This window comes from Asterias amurensis, chromosome 6 (genome assembly GCF_032118995.1).
Source record: "Asterias amurensis chromosome 6, ASM3211899v1".
NCBI lineage: Eukaryota > Metazoa > Echinodermata > Asteroidea > Forcipulatida > Asteriidae > Asterias > Asterias amurensis.
This window is the reverse complement of record NC_092653.1, coordinates 3110098-3131331: the sequence shown is the minus strand read 5'-3', so window position 1 is coordinate 3131331 and position 21234 is coordinate 3110098. Positions and strand designations below refer to the sequence as shown.

The 21234-nt window shown below is 38.3% G+C and overlaps 1 protein-coding gene across 3 annotated transcripts in view; it reads left to right on the top strand.

The window, feature by feature from the left end:
• Nucleotides 1-21234, top strand: part of LOC139938666 (FACT complex subunit SSRP1-like) — a 50860-nt gene that overhangs the window by 9773 nt on the left and 19853 nt on the right. For all 3 annotated transcript variants that reach the window (XM_071934271.1, XM_071934273.1, XM_071934272.1), the window contains 4 exons: nt 617-662; nt 1921-2053; nt 2733-3052; nt 3919-4078. In XM_071934271.1, the coding sequence (XP_071790372.1) occupies nt 617-662; nt 1921-2053; nt 2733-3052; nt 3919-4078 (659 nt within the window). The remainder of the gene's footprint in view (nt 1-616; nt 663-1920; nt 2054-2732; nt 3053-3918; nt 4079-21234) is intronic.

Here is a 21234-nt window from a genome sequence, read left to right as displayed (position 1 = left end):
TGATTTTAGTTACAACCAGAATTAAGGACAATGGTTTGACTGCTGGAAATTGTGAACTGTTTTTCACTATGTTCTCCTGACTCACGCAACAGATTAAAGACAGTGGACACTATTGGTAATTGTCAAAGACTAGCCTTCACAGTTAGTGTATCTCAACATATGCATAAAATAACAAACTTGTGAAAATTTGAGCTCAATCGGTCGTCGAAGCTGCGAGATATTAATGAAAGAAAAAAACACCCTTGTCACACGAAGTTGTGTGCTTTCAGATGCTTGATTTCTTGATGCTTGATTTCTGAGGTCTCGAAATCAAATTCGTGGAAAATTCCTTCTTTCTCGAAAACTACGTCACTTCAGAGGGAGCTGTTTCTCACAATGTTTTATACTATCAACCTCTCCCCATTACTCATACCCAAGTAAGGTTCTATGCTAATAAATATTTTGAGTAATTACCAATAGTGTCCACTGCCTTTAAGCCCACATTTCCACAGGTTTATGATTTAATGTAATGTTTATGGTTGATCACACAAATCATAAACACTGATTTGTCAATTGTACTAATCCTGTAAAACACTTTTAAATTGATTTGTCTGGTTTGGTTCTCATTGATTTACAGACAGTGATTTCAATCCTGGTGAGAGCGGAAGTGATGTCGCTGAAGAGTAGGTTCTTTTCATTCTTAAAAATATAAACTAAAGAAAAAGCAAAAGGAATCCAAACGTTTCATTAAGAGGGCCATTTAAAGCAATATGTATAAATTAAAGGAACACGTTGCCTTGGATCGGATGAGTTGGTATATAATAAGCATTTATAACCATTTGTTATAAAATGCATATGGTTGGAAAGATGTTTTATACAGAAATTTGCCTTGAAATTGCGTGGTTTTCCTTTTACTTTGCGAACTAACACGGTCGGTCATTTATGGGAGTCCAAAATTTGACTCCCATAAATGGCGGACTGTGTTAGTCGACGAGGTAAAAGGAAAACCATGCATTTTCGAGGTGTGTTTGTGTGGATCATTGTATTCTACTTTTGCAACATCTTTCTACCCATATCCATTTTATTCAAAACGGGTACAAACGCTTTTCAAAGACCAACTCGACCGATCCAAGGCAACGTGTTCCTTTAAGGTTGCAATACACAATAGGAAAGCAGGACAACAGCACTCCGCACTGAGGCTGAAAATAAAAGCTCAGTATATTGATCTCTGACAACATTTCAAAATTCGCTTGCGCCGGACATCGCACGTACTGACTATACAACTTAGGTCTGACACGTCGATGCAGTGAATGCGTGAGAGCTAGTGATGGAACGTTTGTCTGATATGCAGGTGTTTTGAGGAAGAATAATTGGAATACATATACTGACAAAAGTTCAAACAGTAATGCTTCTCAGATTCAAATTTTAAGGGGCATGAAATCTGATCCTTTAACATAATCACATTACTTTGAAGTGAAATGTTTCTCAAAATACTTTATACTGACGTATACCCTTCTAACCATAAGTTTTGCTCGCCATAAATTTTAAGAGTGATTACCAAACTGTCAAAGACCCTGGACACTATTGGTAATTGTCAAAGACCAGTCTTCTCACTCGATGTATCTCAACATATGCATGAAATAACAAACTTGTGAAAATTTGAGCTCAATCGGTCTATTAAGTTGCTCGATTATAATGAAAGAAAAAACACCCTTGTCACACGAAGTTGTGTGCTTTCAGATGCTTGATTTCGAGACCTCAAATTCTAAATCTGAGGTCTCGAAATCAAATTCGTGGAAAATAACTTCTTTCTCGAAAACTACGTTACTTCAAAAGCTCCCCATTACTCGTTACCAAGTAAGGTTTTATGCTAATAATTATTTTGAGTAATTACCAATAGTGTCCATTGCCTTTAAATCATTGAAATGATTGTGTTTGTAGATACGACAGCAACCCATCATCGAGCAGTGACTCGGGTTCTGAAAACTCGGGTTCAGAGCGGGAGGAGGGAGAATTGAAACGGAAGAAGCGTAAAGACAAAGAAAGTAAACCCAAGAAGAAGGCCAAAACTGTGGTGAGTATCTTCTAGTCAAAGTTTGTTGTTTAGTTCTAGTTTTCAGTTCAATATAATATAGTTTGTAGTCATCATAGTTGCACTTTTTCAGCAGGGGCAAGTTTTCAGTAAATATCAAGTTCAGGTGTAGACCTTGTCATCAATTTGCAACTTCAATAAGACATGCGGGGTATTTTCTTCATGCAACAAATTGAGTCGATTGACTAGTCAAAAATGGTAAATGTATTTTGTTGAGCAGACGTTATGATTAACGTAAATGTAACTGTTGGTATGTCACTTTATTTTCATTTTTTTCTACTTCAGAACTATTTTTAATTATTTGTCTTTCTGCCATGATAATTTAGTGTCATATTGAACCCATACTTACCCGTATCACTAATTAATTGGGGCATAATTTCCGAATTTGATTAGAGAAACAGTGCTCCGGAACTAGGTTGATCTGGTTAAACTAAACTAGCTAAACAAACCAGGCAGTGCTTAACAGACATCTAGATCGACCATGGTTCAGTCTAGCCAACTCCAGTAACCCACCCAAACTTAACATCATCTTTACATACCTTGTGACTCCCAAAATGATATAGCACGAGCAGACAGTAGCCACACGTGACGTCAGTAGATGGGTCAATTGTTGGATGACTCAGAATATAATTTTTTTTTCATATTTCTGTCAATTCTACAGTCCGAAAAACCTCGCAAGAAGCGAAAGGACAAAAAGGACAAGGATCCCAACATGCCGAAGCGTCCGAGCTCGGCGTACATGATCTGGCTCAACGCACACCGCGAGGAGATCAAAGAGAAATACCCCGGCATCTCGGTGACGGACGTCTCCAAGAGAGCCGGAGAGATGTGGAACAAGCTGGAGGATAAGGAGGAGTGGAAGGAGAAAGCCACGGAGCTGAAGGCTGTTTACACCGAGCAGATGGAGGAGTATAAACAGAAACTCATAGATGAGGGCACGACCACTGAGAAAGCACCCCGTACAAAATCACCCAAGAAAAGGTAAGAGGAAGAAAGAAAACTTCGGGAAATGAGAACACTTTAGCAGAATATGGCCTTGTTGGAATTGGGAGCTACAGCTACGGCTATAGCTAGATTGTTTGTGTTGTCATGCGTTGATGTCCGGTTCATGCTTCCTGCCAATGCGAAGCAAATTTTGGAGGCGCAATAATCGGTTCGCGCAGATTTTCCCATTGTGACGCAAAAAATTCCTCTTCATACGAAGCATTCGCAGGAAGTGTGAATCGGGCTGTAGAGAAAATGTCATTAAAGCCATTGGACCCTTTCGGTATTAACGGTATTGTCCGAGGCCCACACTTCGTGTATCACAACTTCTATATAAAATAACAAACCTGTGAAAATTTGGGCTCAATCGGTCATCGGAGTCGGGAGAAAATAACGGGAAAACCCACCCTTGTATCCGCACGTTTCGCCGTGTCATGACATGTGTTTAAAATAAATCCGTTATTCTCGATATCGAGAATTGATATTGTTTTACTGTTTTCTCAAAAAGTAAAGCATTTCATGGAATAATATTTCAAGAGAAGTCTTTCACCACTACCTTCTGTAAACCCTGTAAGTAATTCGTAAATCGGTGAACTTTTTTTTTTTTGTCCAATGGCTTTAATATGAGACCACGATCATTAGGGCTAGATGGATCAGATGGAAGAGCACTGCCATTGTTAATCTGGAGGTTGCAGGTTCAAATCCGTCTTAGTCAGGTTTTATTTTATCCTTCCTAAAATTGACTTGACAAAGCCTGAAAAGTCTGTTAGAGCCTACACCTAATTGGTCAGCCCTTGTGCTCAATAAAATGTTCCTACCTTTTTCCCCAAGCACTAAATATCATTCCTGTTTAACTTCCGCAGCAAAAAGAAATCCAGCAAATCTTCAGATTCTGCCTCCAGCCCAACCAAGAAGATGTCTAGCGCAGGCTCTGGAGGAAACTACAAGAGCAAAGAGTACATCAGTGACTCGTCGTCATCGGGAGGCGGGGATGATGATGATGACGACGATGATGATGAAGAGGTAAGTCTTAGTCATATTCCTTTTATCCATTAACAGTAATGAATGCTAATATTCAGTTGTACAAAAAGGAACCAGACTATTCTAGACCAGCCAGTCTAAGGCCCTGTCGCGCAAGTCTGCCCGTTCTTCAACACTGGCAGACCCGCTGATCTAGGCTAAGCTGGAGCCGAAGTTGTCGTTTCGGACATGGCCTAAATGTCTGCTGCCTCTACTCTGCCGCCCTCAATGTATAGTTTCCATTTGATTACATCACTGGAGCAAATTTTTCTTATTACTTTGTTCTACGATTTCATTGCTCTTTATATTATATGTTCTCAAAATTTTTGCATTTGTTCCTTGTACTTTTTATTCTCCAAATTTTGCATTTGCATAAATTTATATTGTGTAATGTTACTTTTGGTACATGTATTTGATGGGTTTGGTATTTAAAATACATTATAGTCCGATTGCCAATGTTTGTGCCCATAGAACAATCAGCAATTTTTTGTTTAACTAGCCTGAAAATTCTGTTAAACCTGTACCATATAGGGCAGTCTTTGTACTCAACAAAATGGCCAAACCCATTCTCATCGAACTGCAAATGTTACAGCATTTGAATCAAGTTTCTATCATCAATCATGCAACTTTGTTCTGGCCATTATCATGATATACTGCCCTCTATTGGTGAAGAAATGTGATATTGTTGCCCGTTAATATGGCTGCCTGTTTTTTTTCCTTTATCTTATTGCAAGTGCAATATAGAGCATTTCAATCGAGTTTCTATCAATCATGCCAATTTGTCCTGGCCCTTATTATGTTATACTGCCCTCTATTGGTAGAGAAATGCTTCATTATTGACCATCATTCATAAGGAAGTTTGTGTGAGTGACTAGAGGCGACCAAACTAAACTATATATGTCAATCTAGATGACAATCGAGCGCTGCAGGATTTGACTAGCTTGTCCAATTTGATCAGCATAGCCCCGGAGCACCGTTTCCAAGTAATTTCATGAAGTCACGTCACTCTTTCAATATGGTTTGTTAGATTATGTGACGGAGAAAGTTTTGCCATCTTTTATAATCACACCTTCAGTAACTTAACCCACTGTTAATTTTAACAATCGTCTTCTAGAGTACTCAATGTTTTAATGACAAATGGTAGGTTTTTGCCAATACACCAATCAGTAAAATAGGTATTATACTATACTTGTTACGAAGAGGAAATAAAAGAAAATGGCGTGCTCGCACCTTTTGTCTACCGATCACATCATCACCCAAATGCCATGACAAGTCTAGACACGTTTGAGTGAAACACAGACCAGGCATGCGTGATTAGAATTGCAATTTGACTAAGGGCATCCCTCAAACTTTCTCCTTGGCGAAGTGTGACCTTTGACCTGACCTATACCACCACCAGACAGGAATATCGCACCATCTTTCACTTCCTGTTGTCCACACAGTTGTCGGCAATATTGCGTGATTTGAATTGCAAACTGTCTACAGGTTATCCCCGAACTTGCTACTTGTCAGAGTGTGACCTTTGACCTGACCTTCCCACCACCAGACAGGAATATCGCACCTACTTGCACTTCCAGTTGTCCACACTGTTGCCGGCAACATTTCCTGACATTGTGTGACCGTTACACTATGGTGTGATGAAACAAAGACAATGGAATTTCACACTTTTGTTGTGGGTCGTTAATTCAGTGGATTAATTTCAGTCTATATTGTATACCTGGGAATCTATTTTTGGTGCTCTGGTTTATAAGATACAATCTGAGCTTGAAAAATGACAAGTAATTTCCATCCCTTTTTGCCATCAACCCAGTAGAAACGACACAATTTATTGTAGTTTCTGATCAGCTTTCAGAGGTGGTTAGCTTGGCTTTTGCTTAATGCACCATAAACCATTTGCATTTGTTGGGTATTAGTGTTTTTCAGCATTTCTGAGATAAAACAGTAGGCGCCGGATCCAAAGTGGTAAAAAAAAAAAAAACGCCTTTGTAAATCATATTTTCATTGCTTAATAGTTGTTCTTAATCTTTGTAGAGTAGCGGCATGAGAGCTGCTTGCGGCAGATACCGGCGCTTTAAAAGTGTCCATTATTATTATTATTATTATTATATTAAACTCAGTTCAATCAAATTCTCTTTAAACAAACTAATAATAATCTGTAAAGCTGGAAAAATTCTCTCTCTATTTGAGAACGCTACCATTTCTAGCGATAAAAAATACTCTGTACAAGGAAAGAATGGTTAATGTCAAATATCAAATTACAATAAGTTTGCCTAAATGTTGACTTGCTATGTGTATTACATTATCATGCCTTTTGTGTAAAGACACTGGATACCTTTGGTGATATTGTCAAAGACCAGTCTTCTCACTTGGTGTGCTGTATAGAAACATATGCATAAAAAACAAACCTGAGAAAATTTGAATGTTGAAGTTGCGAGGGAATAATGAAAGAAAAATCACCCTTGTCGCACAAGTTGTGTGCTTTCCAGATGCCTTGATTTTGATACCTCAGCTGATGGTGTCAAATTAAATTAAAATATTTTAGTGAGAAATTACTTCTTTCTCAAAAATCACATAACCTTTCTAACAATGTTTTATACTATCAATAGCTCTCCATTGCTCGTTACCAAGTGACTTTTTATGCTAACCATTATTTTGAGTAATTACCCATAGTGTCCAGTGCCTTTAAAAAGAAGACTGGATTGCACTTTTAAATATAGTCTTTGTACAGGTTGTTTTCTTAAATGGTGTTTAAAGCTTTGCATGGTGTGGAGAATAAGAGTAACTATAAATATAAATATGAATAGTAAACTTGCGGGTACAACCATGAGTAAAATCTCTTTTGAAGGAGTGGTGGCTCTGAAAAGAGCCAGTTTGGTCTCGACGTTTCGAACAGTATACTCTGCTTGTCTTCAGGAGAATACTTGAGTACACTGAGAATGCTCAACCACCACCAGTTGTCCAGCATTCTCCTGAAGACGAGCAGAGTATACTGTTCGAAACATCGAGACCAAACCGGCTCTTTTCAGAGCCAACACTCCATCAAAAGAGATTTTACTCATGGTTGTACCCGCAAGTTTACTGTTCATATTTATATTTATAGTTACTCTTAAGTTGTTTTCTTGTACAATACAAACAGTTGGTTTGAATGTTACAGGCTTGTCGCAGAATAGTGTCTCTACTAGGGTTTTAGAAGGATGGCTTGGACTAACAGTTGGTTTTCAACAAACAGTTGGTCTGAATGTGATTCAGACTTGTCAAAAAAAAAAAAAAAGTGTCTGCGAGAGGGTTTTAGATAGGTGTGAATTAGCAGGTTTAGAGACACTGGACACTATTGTTTTTTTTTAAAGACCGTTCTTCTCAGCATAGGGGGGGGGGGGGTAGTTGTGCCTTTTCAAGGTTCATTCAAGGTTTGGGCATAGTCAGGCCTGACACTTCACAGACGCATTGAGGGCACTTGCCTCCTTGCCCTGGCCCTGATTGCCTTGGTGGCCTTGAAAGGCTCCAGTAGAAATTCACAATTTCCTCATTCCCCTTATTACCAAGGAGAAAATGCCTTGGTGCCCTTGCCCTTTCAAAAACAAAGCATACAGTGACACTGCAGGTAACTCAATAACTGCCTTGAATCCTTCACTGTGACCATGTTGGAGTTCAGTGCCACCATATTGTCACATGACCAGAGGAAACTAAAGCCTCTCCAGCTGTTCAGGAAACGGAATGACAAGCCAGTGTGTGCCCTGGCATTGAGGGGGTCTGATCAAGGTCTTTCAGCGATGACGGACAAGAAAGTGCACTGGGTCCAAGTTCTCAAATTATTTGAAGTTGATAAATGATCTGTTGACTTGTGATGAAGTACATCCAGCTATGTAGTCATTAATGCGGGCCTTGTTCTTAAGCTTTTTTTAAAGGAGCCCACTTGGCTGATGAGGCCAAATAAAAAGATAAAATGAAGGAGGGCCCTTTTTTTTGTTCAAATGAAACACATTTTAAACGCTTTTAAGGATTTACTATTCACATCTGAAGAGGAAGAAATAGGAAAGAAGGTTGCACAGTTTTTAATAGCCCACAGGGCTAGTTGAGAAGTTGGTATTTACCAGACAATGTAGGCCTACATGTATGCTAGACTAGGGTTAAGGGTAAGCCCTGTTGTTGCTAGGGTGGCATTTCAGCTGTCTTCACTCGTTGCCTTGAGTTTATTTCCAAGAAGTGCTTTTTCAGCGACCAGTCAGCCGGACCAGGGGCCAATTTAATAGATGCTTAAGCACAAAAAGTGGTTAAGCAGCAAAATAAAATTACTTTACTAGAGTATTGGTTACCAGCCAAACTCTCATGTCACAATTTGTGACTAGTCATGTAGTATACTGCTCATAATATTCGCTTAACAGAAAATATTTAAGCTTTATTGTCTGAAATTTAACCCTGGTTGTTAATGTAGCTTGTCATTTCACTGGTCCACCAGCTTTTTCAGAAGTCCACGAAATGTGGTTAGATTTCAATACTGAACTTGTCAGCCGGACCACTTGAGAGAGAATTTTGACTGGTCCTTGGGTGTTTTTGAAGTCTTTGGCCAGAGAAGTTCAGAAAAATTTCCTTCTCTAATTCTTGCCTAAAGTTCCATAAGATTACAATGGGTGGCATGGTTGGCTTGTGCAGAAAGCACTCGCCTCTCACCAAGGTGACCCCGGATCGATTCCCGGCCAGGGCCATATGTGAGTTGAGTTGTGCGTTGGTTCTGTGCTGTGCCACAAGGGTTTTCCAGACCATCCGGTTTTCCTCCCTCGGGAAAAATCAAATACTTTCGATCTTGGCTGTGCTCCGTGGTCATATTGGGTTGATGCGGCTAGCCTGCTTCTTGAACACGTTGTAGCCGCGTCCTTCGCAATTCAGCTCTTACCTGCGAGTAAGGATGATTAGCCCCCCCAAATTATTATATATTACAATACAATACAATACAATAATCTTTAATAGATCCCAAAAAGGGTAGTTCAAAGTTTAGATAACAAATTGCACATTACACCTACAGCAACTTTTGTTATTCTAAAAGTCCCAGTCTACGACACAATCTCTGATGCTCAGGAAACGATGTCTTTTGATAGACTTGTTTTTTCCCTAACTGGTGTTTGTGTCAATAATGTAGCGAAGGTTAGCGGATTTTACGTCAGTCCACCGACTGATTGGGGTGGTTACCCTTCTGATTATAAAGTTGTGTGACCTCATTTAGGTATCCCTGAGGGTTATGTCATTTCCATCAGATTGTGATGATGTTAATCAGCTTCAAACAAGGATTGATGGCCCAAAATTCCTTTCAAAATAAAAAAGAAATGTTTAAAATGAAACTTTGTCTCTTCTCTATGGGGTTCTTGGCTAGATATTAAGTTTGCTTTTCTAAGAGTCCTTGGCTTTACAACCAGAGTTAATAAATGAAATGTTTGATAATGTCTGACTGAAGACTGCTCAAGCAAACTGATCATGCTTCATACAGGAAGGCATACATCACCATAGAGTCTAAACAGTTGCAGGCCTGTATGCTTCGTTTTTTAAAGGGCAAGGGCACCAAGGCATTTTCTCCTTGGTAAAGGGCAACATGAGGAAATAGTACGTTTCTACTGTAGCATTTCAAAGGCACCAAGGCAATAACCAGGGGGCATGGAGGCAATCGACCTCCGTTGTCCCGTTGTATCATGATTGCGGTTGAGTTGCCCCTTAAAGATGCTATGTCAGATTTTTGGCCGATTTGACCCTCAAAATTTTGATTTAAAATTCAATAGGTATTTTGATGGGGGTCGAGAAAGTTACAAGCTTTCATTTGAGCCATTGCTTGAAAAAGTCCGCCAATTATGAGTAGCGGTGAAATAAAGTGCTCAAAATTAGTTTTTGTCGGGATCCCGACAATATATCACGTGACCAATTCTTATATGTGTTATAAGAAACGTTTTAAACTTTCGTCGTGGTTCCTGACCATTAAAAGTAAAAGTTAAACTTTTTTTCTTTAAAGCGGGTGATACTCTTTGAAATACCATTCACTCAAAATAATCTATTTTTTAATGTTTGGGGCCAAAAATCTGACATAGCATCTTTAAAGGTGTTGAATTTAGTTAAAGTGAGGAAGGATCCCAGTAAATCACAGGGCAGAGATAACATGTTTATTGTTGGATTGAGGTCAAACGTGTTGCATTTCTTGTAAAGACCTCTCCCCCTTTGTAATGACACAAAAGGCATTGACGTAATTGCCGACTAGGAATTTATTCAAAACTACACGCACCACTCATGTATTTACCGAACACTTTGTACCTAGTTTGCTCATCTTTTTGTCAACTTCTGTTACTCAAACAAAGTGGACATGATGTCAACAAGTCACTTGACATGACCTGGGCCCAATTTCAAAGAGCTGCTTAGCTCAAAAATTTGCTTAGCATGAAAATTTCTTCCTTGATATAAACAGGATTACCAACAAAATTTCCATTTGTTGCATATTGCTTGTTACAGGTATTCAGCTGTTGTTTGCCTATCCTGAAAATCACGTGGACATTTGGTTGGGAATCCTGTTTTTATCAAGGCAAACATTCCATGCTAAGCAAATTTGTGTGCTTAGCAGCTCTATGAAATTGGGCCCTGATGCTGGTAGTACAGCCTTGAAGAGTTGTACCGCCATTATCCTGGGGTAACCCACCTGTCAACAAATCATCACAAGAGGGCGCTGTGTCGGTGCAACCAGTCCTCCCTCCCCAGTAAAGTTTGTTCTGACAAGAAAATATTTTTTTGATGATAACAATCTCCCTTGTTAAAAAAAACAAACGAATTCTAAAACCATACAGATGGTCAACTCAAAATGTATTTAATTGATGTAATAATTGCATCAGATGGGATTCGAACCCTCGACACCAGCATTTGAGTTCAGATGTCTTCAAGCCATTGGACCCTTTAGGCTCACACTTTGTGTATCTCAACTTCTATACATAAAATAACAAACCTGTGAAAATTTAGGTTTAATCGGTCATCGAAGTCGGGAGAAAATAACGGGAAAACCCACCCTTGTATCCGCACGTTTCGCCGTGTCATGACATGTGTTTAAAAAAAATCCGTAATTCTCAAGATCGAGAATTGATATTGTTTTACTGTTTTCTCAAAAAGTAAAGCATTTCATGGAATAATATTTCAAGAGAAGTCTTTCACCACTACCTTCTGTAAACCCTGTAAGTAATTTGTAAATCTGTGCATTTTTTTTTTTTCTGTGCCGAAAGGGTCCAATGGCTTTAAAGGAAAGATACAAACAATACGTTATTATGTTTGTTAATCACTAGATCTTTAATATCTAGAGCAAGCTAGTCGAAATGTTGAGACCAATTCAAGAACTGACTCCGCGGTAGTGCAGTTATACAATCCTATAAGCTAAAGTTGTAGTCCAGCCAATTTTCTAGACCTTCCACCCGGGTATGGTTAAAAAGCAGGACAATTCTTTTCAGAACTGAGAAGCCTCCCGAACATCTGATAAATCTACTCCGCGGTGGTAGAATAAAGAGAGACAGTTCTCTAAGAACAAACTCTACCTGGCAATTAGATACACACATGGTGTTACCGCAAACCAAAAATACATTGATACCTCACCATGCAATGCCTCAAATCCTACACTATGTAAATCTTACATTGCAAAATCCCTTAAGACTCTACTAGAGTCAAAGCGTCGGGCCATTAACCACTTTTTTTTTGCATTTATACCAACCTTTTGGTTGGTAAGCAATTTGCAAACAGCTAAACTTATTTTCTCATTCTTAAAATGAATGACAAATACAACTTTTGGTTAGAAAGTTTTTATACCCGAATTTTAATCCGAGAACTCTGAATGTATAATCCAATTATACATCCCGCAAGGACACAACCACCCCGATATTTTGGTGATATCTCTTAATTGCATCCAACTTTGGAAATTAAATTTTCAAAAATTTTAACACGCCTTTACGTTTACACAATCTAACAGTTCCAAAAACTTAAGGTTTTCTTTTGCTTTACCCACCATTGAAAGTTCATTGACCAAGCTCAGAAGTGTTAACTTTAAAATTCTATTATCTACCAATTCTTTGCTTGATTCACTAAGCCCAAACGGGCGATAGCCCAGTTCCAATGTTCCATCACACGCAAGGCAGTTGTCAACCTTGTCGTGTCATCGGACCAGCTGCATATCTCTCATCTCAGAGTTCAATGACCTCTCGTCCTTGGCACAATCGTTTTAATTTTTTCTTCTGTACCACTCTGGAGTCAGTAGCAGATATGCATATATCCCTGACATTCCAAAACCTACATTGGTGTTTAATTATTCATCGACCAAACATAAGCTGATTATCATTATTTGCATTGTGTGTTCAGCAGGATACAAAATACATTGCCCTCAAGCGAGACAAAGTGTTTTCAATCATTTATAGCGGTGATCAACATCATCTTCTACCATGGTCAGTTTCAAGAACAATGAAACCTTTCTAAGCAAATATGGGCACGTGGTGAGCTCAATTTCATGGATCTTCTAACTGAAGCAGTGAGCACAAAAAGTAACTAAGCTAAAAACAAGTTTGCCAGCTAAAATGTTATGTCACTGTGACTGGTATCTTGCTAATTTTTGCTTAGCAGAAATGTGTGGAAAACCTTTCTAAGCAAATCTGGGGCACCTGATGAGCTCAATTTCATGGATGTGCTAACGGAAGCACAAAATGTAACTAAAAATTAAACCATTTTGCTTATCAGAATAAGGGTACCAGCCAAATGTCACATTACTTGTACCTTGGGAGCGGTTCTTCTGCCATGCTTGTACCATGGATTGCACAAATAACACAAAATTGCACAAAATGTGGTTCAGTAACTAGACGAGAATACTTATTCTAGTCATTGTGAAATCAGCAGTTAGCTTTGTGGGGTTCAAACCCACAACTCTGTGATCGCAATGGACCACGGTCGGTAGGCGTTAGGTAGGCGTTGCAGGGTCAACTTGTTAAGGGGGGGGGGGGGATAGGGGATATTCCCTACAGTATCTCAACAGTATTGTGATCTAATCAGTGATTTAGGAATTTGCTGGGTTCAAAGGTTGAGAACTTTGCTAACTGTAGACCACTTTGTAAAGTCATTGGCCGTTTTTGTACCCCGTTTTTGTACCCCGTTTTATCTTTAAGTGGGAAATACCACTATTTTGTAAATTTAGCTTTTTGTACATTGCTCTGACGGGAACTCCTAGAGTTTGCAGCTTTAGCGTATACTGAAAAGGAGGTTCTATGTTATTTTTAGTTTGCAAGTAGGCAACAAGCAGATAGATAAAAGAAAATGCCATTTAAGCGTGTTTGTACAGGAGCCCTGTACAGATAACTGTTGAGTAATACAACTCCGATATTAACAAATACATTTGATGATTAGACAATCAAAGAAAGAAATTTCTTTTTGACTTTATTTTGGGATGGACTAGGATGGGGTATCTGAAAGTTCACAGGGTTGTAAAGTTCACACAACTTCCCATCCTTTGGATAATTTTGTTTTGTCCGAAATACGGTCAAAATCAAGAGTAGCATCTAAAAACGCCCAAACCCTAAACTGTTATGTTAAATTCAAAAATATAGACGGGATTTGACGTGGCCATGACCACCATTGCCCTGGTCTTGGTGGCCCTTCAAAGGGTTTTTTCCAATAGAAGTACCCTTTGCAAAATGAAAAAGCCTTGCCCTTGCAAAGATGAAATTCCAGGTCAGAATCAAGTGAACAATCCACTATGAAAGTATGGTTTGATGTCCAAACAAACACAATCAACATAGACCTCATTTTCATGAGAAGCTATGGCTTTTAAAGACACTCTACACTATTGGTAATTGTTAAAGACCAGTCTTCTCACTTGGTGTATCTCAACATATGCATAAAATAACAAACCTGTGAAAATTTGAGCTCAATCGGTCTTTGAAAGTGCAAGACAATAATGAAAGAAAAAACACCCTTGTCACACAAAGTTATGTGCTTTCAGATGCTTGATTTCGGGACCTCAAATTCTAAATCTGAGGTCTCTAAATCAAATCCGTGGATAATAACTTCTTTCTCAAAAAGTACTCCACTGTAGAGGGAGCCGTTTCTCGCGATGTTTTATACTACCAACCTCTCCCCATTACTCCTTACCAGGTAAGGTTTTATGCTAATAATTTTTTTGAGTAATTACCGATAGTGTCCACTGCCTTTAATACTGCCAACAGGGCAGGTATAATCACTGACAATTACAGAGTCATCAATAGTAATGGCTGTATCTCATATCTGGGCATTGTGATGCACTGATGGTTGTCTATACAATAAATGGCCTCTAAAGAATTGAGAAACTCCTTTTAGATATACACTTTTTGGTTGGGGAAAAAAAATATGAGCCCTTTAACAACTGAGCTAGCTATCATAGCCCATATGTTGGTCGTCACTCTGTTTTGTCATCATTCATTGTTCAATTTCCTGTGAAGTTTTTAGAATTTTGTCTGTTAAAAATCTGTTGTCTCATAAAAATGTTGGGACCTTGTAAAAAGTGTGACTGTTATTTAAAGCCATTGCACCCTTTCGGTAAACAGTATTGTCCAAGGCCCACACTTCGTGTATCACAACTTCTATATAAAATAACAAACCTGTGAAAATTTAGGCTCAATCGGACGTTGGAGTTGGGAGAAAATAACGGGAAAACCCACCCTTGTATCCGCACGTTTGGCCGTGTCATGACATGTGTTTAAAATAAATCCGTAATTCTCGATATCGAGAATTTATATTGTTTTACTGTTTTCTCAAAAAGTAAAGCATTTCATGGAATAATATTTCAAGAGAAGTCTTTCACCACTACCTTCTGTAAACCCTGTAAGTTATTTGTAAATCTGTGAACTTTTTTTTTTTCTGTACCGAAAGGGTCCAATGGCTTTAATGGCCTGAAAAACCGTAGTGCCGTTAAAGAATCAGCCACTGTACTAAAAAAAATTATTTTCCCAAGTGCAAGGGTCAAAGGGCATGTTAGTTTTCGGCCTTGAATCGTCTTTATATTAGGCCAACATGCTGCTTTAGCATTCGGTTAGTCAAACGTTGTTCTTGTCATGAAGTATGGGGGCTAATTAACATTGATCACCGAGCAAAGTTCATTCCCATCTCGTGCATCTGATTACATCACTGGGGCCCTCAGCTGTGTGACCTTGTGGACACTACTCATTTCTACGGACTTCTTCTCAGAAATCCTGGTCCAGGGCCGAGGCAGAACGCCAGCAAGTCATGCCTTTTCAAAAGCGTGGTCAGAGATGACGTTGCTAATCCATGCTCTGCAGCGAACAGCGGTAGGGATGCAGCCAACAGCGGTGGGGATGTAATTGTCAAGAATGCAAATGATGTTTTGCATGGGGAGAGATTCAGATTCAGTTTCAACTTTACATGAAAATGGGTCATTTTCCCAATTCTTCCGACATGTATGTCTGATGATAAAAGAAAACATACGTTCCACCAACCCAACAGCTGTGGGTTCTCTGATTGGTCCATGCGACATCTCCTGAGTAGGCTCAGCCAATCACAAGGCTTGACTAGAAATGACATCATCACTATAAAGCAGAGCTCTGGTTTGAAAGTATCGGACAATAGTGCCTGATTTGCAATTCGTCAACGTCAATAAATATAAACACTATACAGCGGCTTTTCTATACCTGGATAGAAATAATCGTGATATATTTTACAACTCTCCTGGAGATGATAAAACGGATTCACTGTCGGAATTTGAATGATTGAACAATGGAAAGCGAAATTCAACACGCGATTTGTTTGGGTCAGGTTGCTTTCAAAGTTGAAACCCAATCTGACGTGATTGAAAAGGAATACATAGAACAAGGTTTAAAGGCAAAGTATACCTTTGGTTTTTGGAACTACTCATTGGTTTAATCGCATCTGAATGTAGATATATACAACAACAAATTAACATGTTTTTTTGTATGCAAGTTCACCCCAAACAAGGCTTAAAGCCACTCTTAGTTAGGGGCCAAAATTTTGGTTCAAAAGTTTGTAGCCCTTTTTTTATTTCGTCGACGTGCGGATATGTCCATGCAGGATTAATAATCTGTAATTTGAAAACACAGTCTGTGAAAGGTTTCTCAGATAATTTTTTTGTATCCCTTCCTCTAAAAACAAAATTTCTCAGGAGGAAACCGGTTGTCAAAATGTTAACAATCAACCATCTGCAGTTTTTTTTACCAATTGGAGTAATTACCAAACAAAGTTTTCATCTGTGGCCATTGTTGAAATTTATTTTTGTTGCAATAAAAAGACCCCAAAATAACGACCAATCCTATTTTTATAATGCAGGTCAGGTCATGTGTCTTTAACAGTTGATTTATCGGTGCATAGAATTCTAACACATAAAAAGATTAATAACTTTTGAAAATTCTCTCTGATAGATATGCTGTGACAGTGTCAAGAAAAAAATGTTTGAAGAAAAAAAAAAAAAAAAGGAACAACAAATTTGTATAAATGCTGAATGGCAGAACATTTTAAAGCCTTTCTAAAAAGGCTAAATCATAACACAATACTTGACGCAAAAGAAATTAAGAAAAGGAGTAAAAAAAATTTAAGTTGGCTGGTTTAATCACAAACAAAGCAATGCTAAAAATGGTATTCTTGTAATACGACAAAAAAAACTTTTCTTCCAAACATCTTACTAAAGAAAATGTTTAGGGAGTGACAAGAATTGTTTGCTTTAAGATTGTTTTCTTATTTCAACAATACCATTTTAGCAGTGAGAGGATGGCCAGAGCTCACACTTAGAGAAAATTTCATAACACCTTAGGACTTGTGGCTCAGAAGATTTACTAGATCAGAAATTGTTTTACAAGAGCAGAATCACCCGAGTATCATGCCTGTGATATTTTTTCACAGGACTCGGGAAAGTACTGAGTATACAGTGCTAACAAACATCGGTGTATGGGTAAAAACCAAAAATTAAATAATTAATAAGAACAGAATCAACATGAGAACTAAGTTGCTGATGCCATGTTTTAAAGATGCTATGTCAGATTTTTGGCCCCAAACTATAAAAAATAGATTTTGTTAAAAAGTTTAACTTTTACTTTTAATGGTCAGGAATCATGACAAAAATCTCAAATGTTTCTTATAAAACACATAAGAATTGGTCACGTGACATTTGTCGGGATCCCGACAAAAAATAATTTTGGGCACTTTATTTCATTGCTACTAATAATTGGCAGACTTTTTCGAGCAATGGCTCAAAGGAAAGCTTTCTCGACCCCCATCTAAATACCTAGTGAATTTTAAATCAAAATTTTTGGGTCAAATCGGCCAAAAATCTGACATAGCATCGTTTTGCTCTTGATCGTGAAAACGGTCACTATGGCCTTGAACGGAACTTTCAGAAATTGACAGGCAAAACATTGGTTTATTGCTAGAATATTATTGAGCTGATTTCCTTTAAAAAATATATTGCGATGATGCTTCAAGTTCACCCAGCTAAGTCATGATGTTTGGGGTGGGGGATGGGGGCTCCATACCCAAATTTGACAAAAAATGTGATGTCGAAACAGAACACTGTCAAGATACTGTCGTTGCTTTTAGCAAATACATCCCTTGTGATATTATGATGCAACAAGCCCAAATAGCGTCCTCACTGAAGTCAAAAGAAGATTTCTTATTGGCTCGTTTTCGATGTTAAATATAGAAATAATGCTTTGTATTTTTTGGTCATGCCCCCATTTCCAATTCTTCTCAATACTGTCCTTTGTTATTGTTATTTTGATTATCTGTTGGAATGGAAATAAATGTCTTGAAATGGAAATGAAATGAATGCAACAAATAATGAAAAAGGAAAACTGTAAAACACTTTGAATGTGCATGCTTGGCCTTTTCCACTTTTTATTTAATTTTGTTTTCCAATTTGCAAAGCTGCACATCTTAGTGCAAGTTTGTTGAGCTTCTTTATGCTGGTACTTCTTGTTCTACAATGTACCATCAACACCCCTTGCAGAATCATGGAGGATTTTTTTGTACTAAAACCTCACAAATAAATACTTGAGAAATTGTCAAACTTCTGTTATTATAGTTTGTTGTCTGGGACTATCGGCCCCAGTCCTTAAAGGCAGTGGACACTATCGGTAATTACTCAAAATAATTATTAGCATAAAACCTTAATAATTGGTAACAAGTAATGGAGAGCTGTTGATGGTATAAATTATTGCGAGAAACGGCTCCCTCTGAGGTAATGTAGTTTTCGTGAAAGAAGTAATTTTCCACAAATTTGATTTTGAGACCTCAGATTTAGAATTTTGAGGTCTTGAAATCAAGCATCTGAAAGCACACAACTTCCTGTGACAAGGGTGTTTTTTCTTTCATTATTAACTCGCAACTTCGACAACCGGTTGATTGAGCTCAAATTTTGACAGGTTTGTAAATTTATGCATATGTTGAGATACACCAAGTGAGAAGACTGGTCTTAGACAATTACCAATAGTGTCGGCTGTCCAATGTCTTTAAGCCATCACTTTGGCAATTGTATAGATTGATTTTGGGCGGTGAGGGTTTTTAATCAAACTTTGAACAATAACAGAATATTTGTTTAGATGAAGAGACACAGGAAAGGAAAAAACAGCAACCCTTTACATAACAGGAACAATAGTTTAGTTGCTATTGACTTTGGGTTTCTACCACATTACCCACCGTCCTTGCTTCGTATTTTCTGGACAAACCCTTACAACAACAAACACGTGAGCCTCGCACGTTCCTGCAGGCAAGATTTAAGGGCTGTATTAGCCACCATGCCTTGCGTGCTTGGATTGTCCGTACCTCACAAACAAACTGTAAAGGTTTCATATGTTTTGGGGACATTGGACTTGGGTTTAACCCACACAGGTTTGACGTAAGGGAAAGGTTTTTGTTGTTTTGGTAATCCATTGTGAAAGCAAGTTTCTCGACAGCTGGGGACAGGAATCTGGAACTCCACAGGAGGAATTCTTTTATTTAGGAACAAACTTTTAGGGTAGTTGTTGGAAATATTAACATCTACTACCGCCTGAAAAAAAAGTTGTGATGAATGAAAAATTTGGCAGGATTCCATATCTTTTGAATTGTAGATGTGGGTGTGGTATGTTTTGATTCGGTTTGGCAAAGGCCGAAGTGTTACCTTCGGACTTTTGAAAGTGTATTGAACACCCCTTTCTTCAAGGCCTTCTAAGAAATACGTGCACTAGGTAGAAGGATTAATTCTGCACTTTTGCTTAAAGTATTTGTACAGACTCCCGTAAATCAAATAGGTAGTTGTTTGCAAAGCTTTGAGGTCCACATGGACAAGAAGAGAAAATTCAAGAAAAGATTTGTTCTCTGCGCTGAGTTGTTGTGATGTGGAACTGTATATGCTTCTTTGAAAGTGTTGGGGGCCACCAGACATTTGGAAGAATCAATGTTTACAATTTTCTTTTTTCGAAGTTGTTTTGACCCACCCACCCACCCAGAGTTAGATGTTTAAACATGGGTAATGTTAGAGACCAATGCCCGCACTTTATGTGACCCATCATGTGCATGTACAATACAATAAATCTGTGAAAGTTTAACCTCAATCCAGAAAATGAAAAAACCTCAGCACATTTCACTGTTTCAAACACCAGATTTGGGACTTGAAGCAGATCAAATATAAATGTTTTATTCATTTATCAAAAACTAAAGCATAACAGGGAAAAAAAGGGTATTTCAATGGAAGTTTTCCACAACTACCATAATTGTGCCATAGTTTGTTGTTGTACAAACATTGTGAAAATACAATTAGCTCTGGCAAACTGCTTACTAACCAAATGGACCTACGGTGAATATGCAAACAAAATAGTTATTAGCCTAATTAATGTTTGGACTCCTAGCATGTTTTCCTCTTACAAATATTATGTACACCCTCTAAAACTGTAACTGCCCAAGCTCCCGTGAGAGAAAAATCATTCACCAATGCACTAACCCACCACCATGTCAACAAACTGCTTTTCAAAACAAGTTTATATCAGCAGGTCTTGACCCACAAATCCTGGACAGAAAAAAGTCCACATTCAACCTTACCCTTGAGAGAGAGAGACAAAAAAAAAAAGGAAAAAAAAAAAATGTAGAAAAAAAGAAAAAACAAAACCTAATCCCATGATAGGATCCCTAAAGGCCCCGTTACCGGAGATTGTTCCCAATTCTAGGAGGTGACATTGGGTCAAGCTCTGGCTGTGAACAACCCCCCTCTATTGACGTCACTCGTACATTTTCATAACCTTGAAAGGATTTGTGCTTTCTGAGATGTTATCCTTTTATGACTAGAATCCATCACGTGCCTCTGTCTGGTCCAGGAGGCACGGAGAAATTGTTTTTCCAAGCCAGGGGTCTGGGAGTTTTGGAATCTGGGCATTGTATGGATTTTTTCTGTAAAATGATTGAATTGTATTAGTTCGGGATAGCATCAGAGCATGAGCTGGTAGCATTATTTTAAAGGAACATTACAGTAACTGGTTTTTGCTAAGTAAACAGTTGCTGGCAGTGTAAGCACAGCACTTTGTGTAATCCTCCATATACATAAACTGACAAACCTGTAGAAGTTTGAAATCGATCGGCCATATTGGTCACGAGAAAAAAGTGAAAAACCGATAACACATTTTGCAAGACACGATTTATAAAAATAGCAAGAATAAATACTCACTGAGCGATAAACTCCAAACTGGAAACTAGTTTTATTTCTCATCAAATATGACATTTCAGACAGAAATATTCCAAGGGATGTTTTCTACTATCATCATCATTAGACCGTGTAAGTTTTATGTAAATCTGTGATCTTCGACGAGTTTTTTTTTCTTACCAATTCTGTAATGTTCCTTTAATCATAGCTAGCTTTGTGTTATGCACACCTGTTGAAGCTCTACATACTTTCATGCACGTAGTGCGTAAGAAGCATTCCTCCCGACGAGGGAGCCATCCTTTGTTCCACCGCGCTTATTAGCATTCTACTCTTTCATGCGCCGACCGCTGACTGGTCACGAGCGATTAATTTAAAGGAACACGTTGCCTTGGATCGGTCGAGTTGGTCTTTGAAAAGCGTTTGTAACCGTTTTTTATAAAATACATATGGGTAGAAAGATGTTGTAAAAGTAGAATACAATGATCCACACAAACATGCCTCGAAA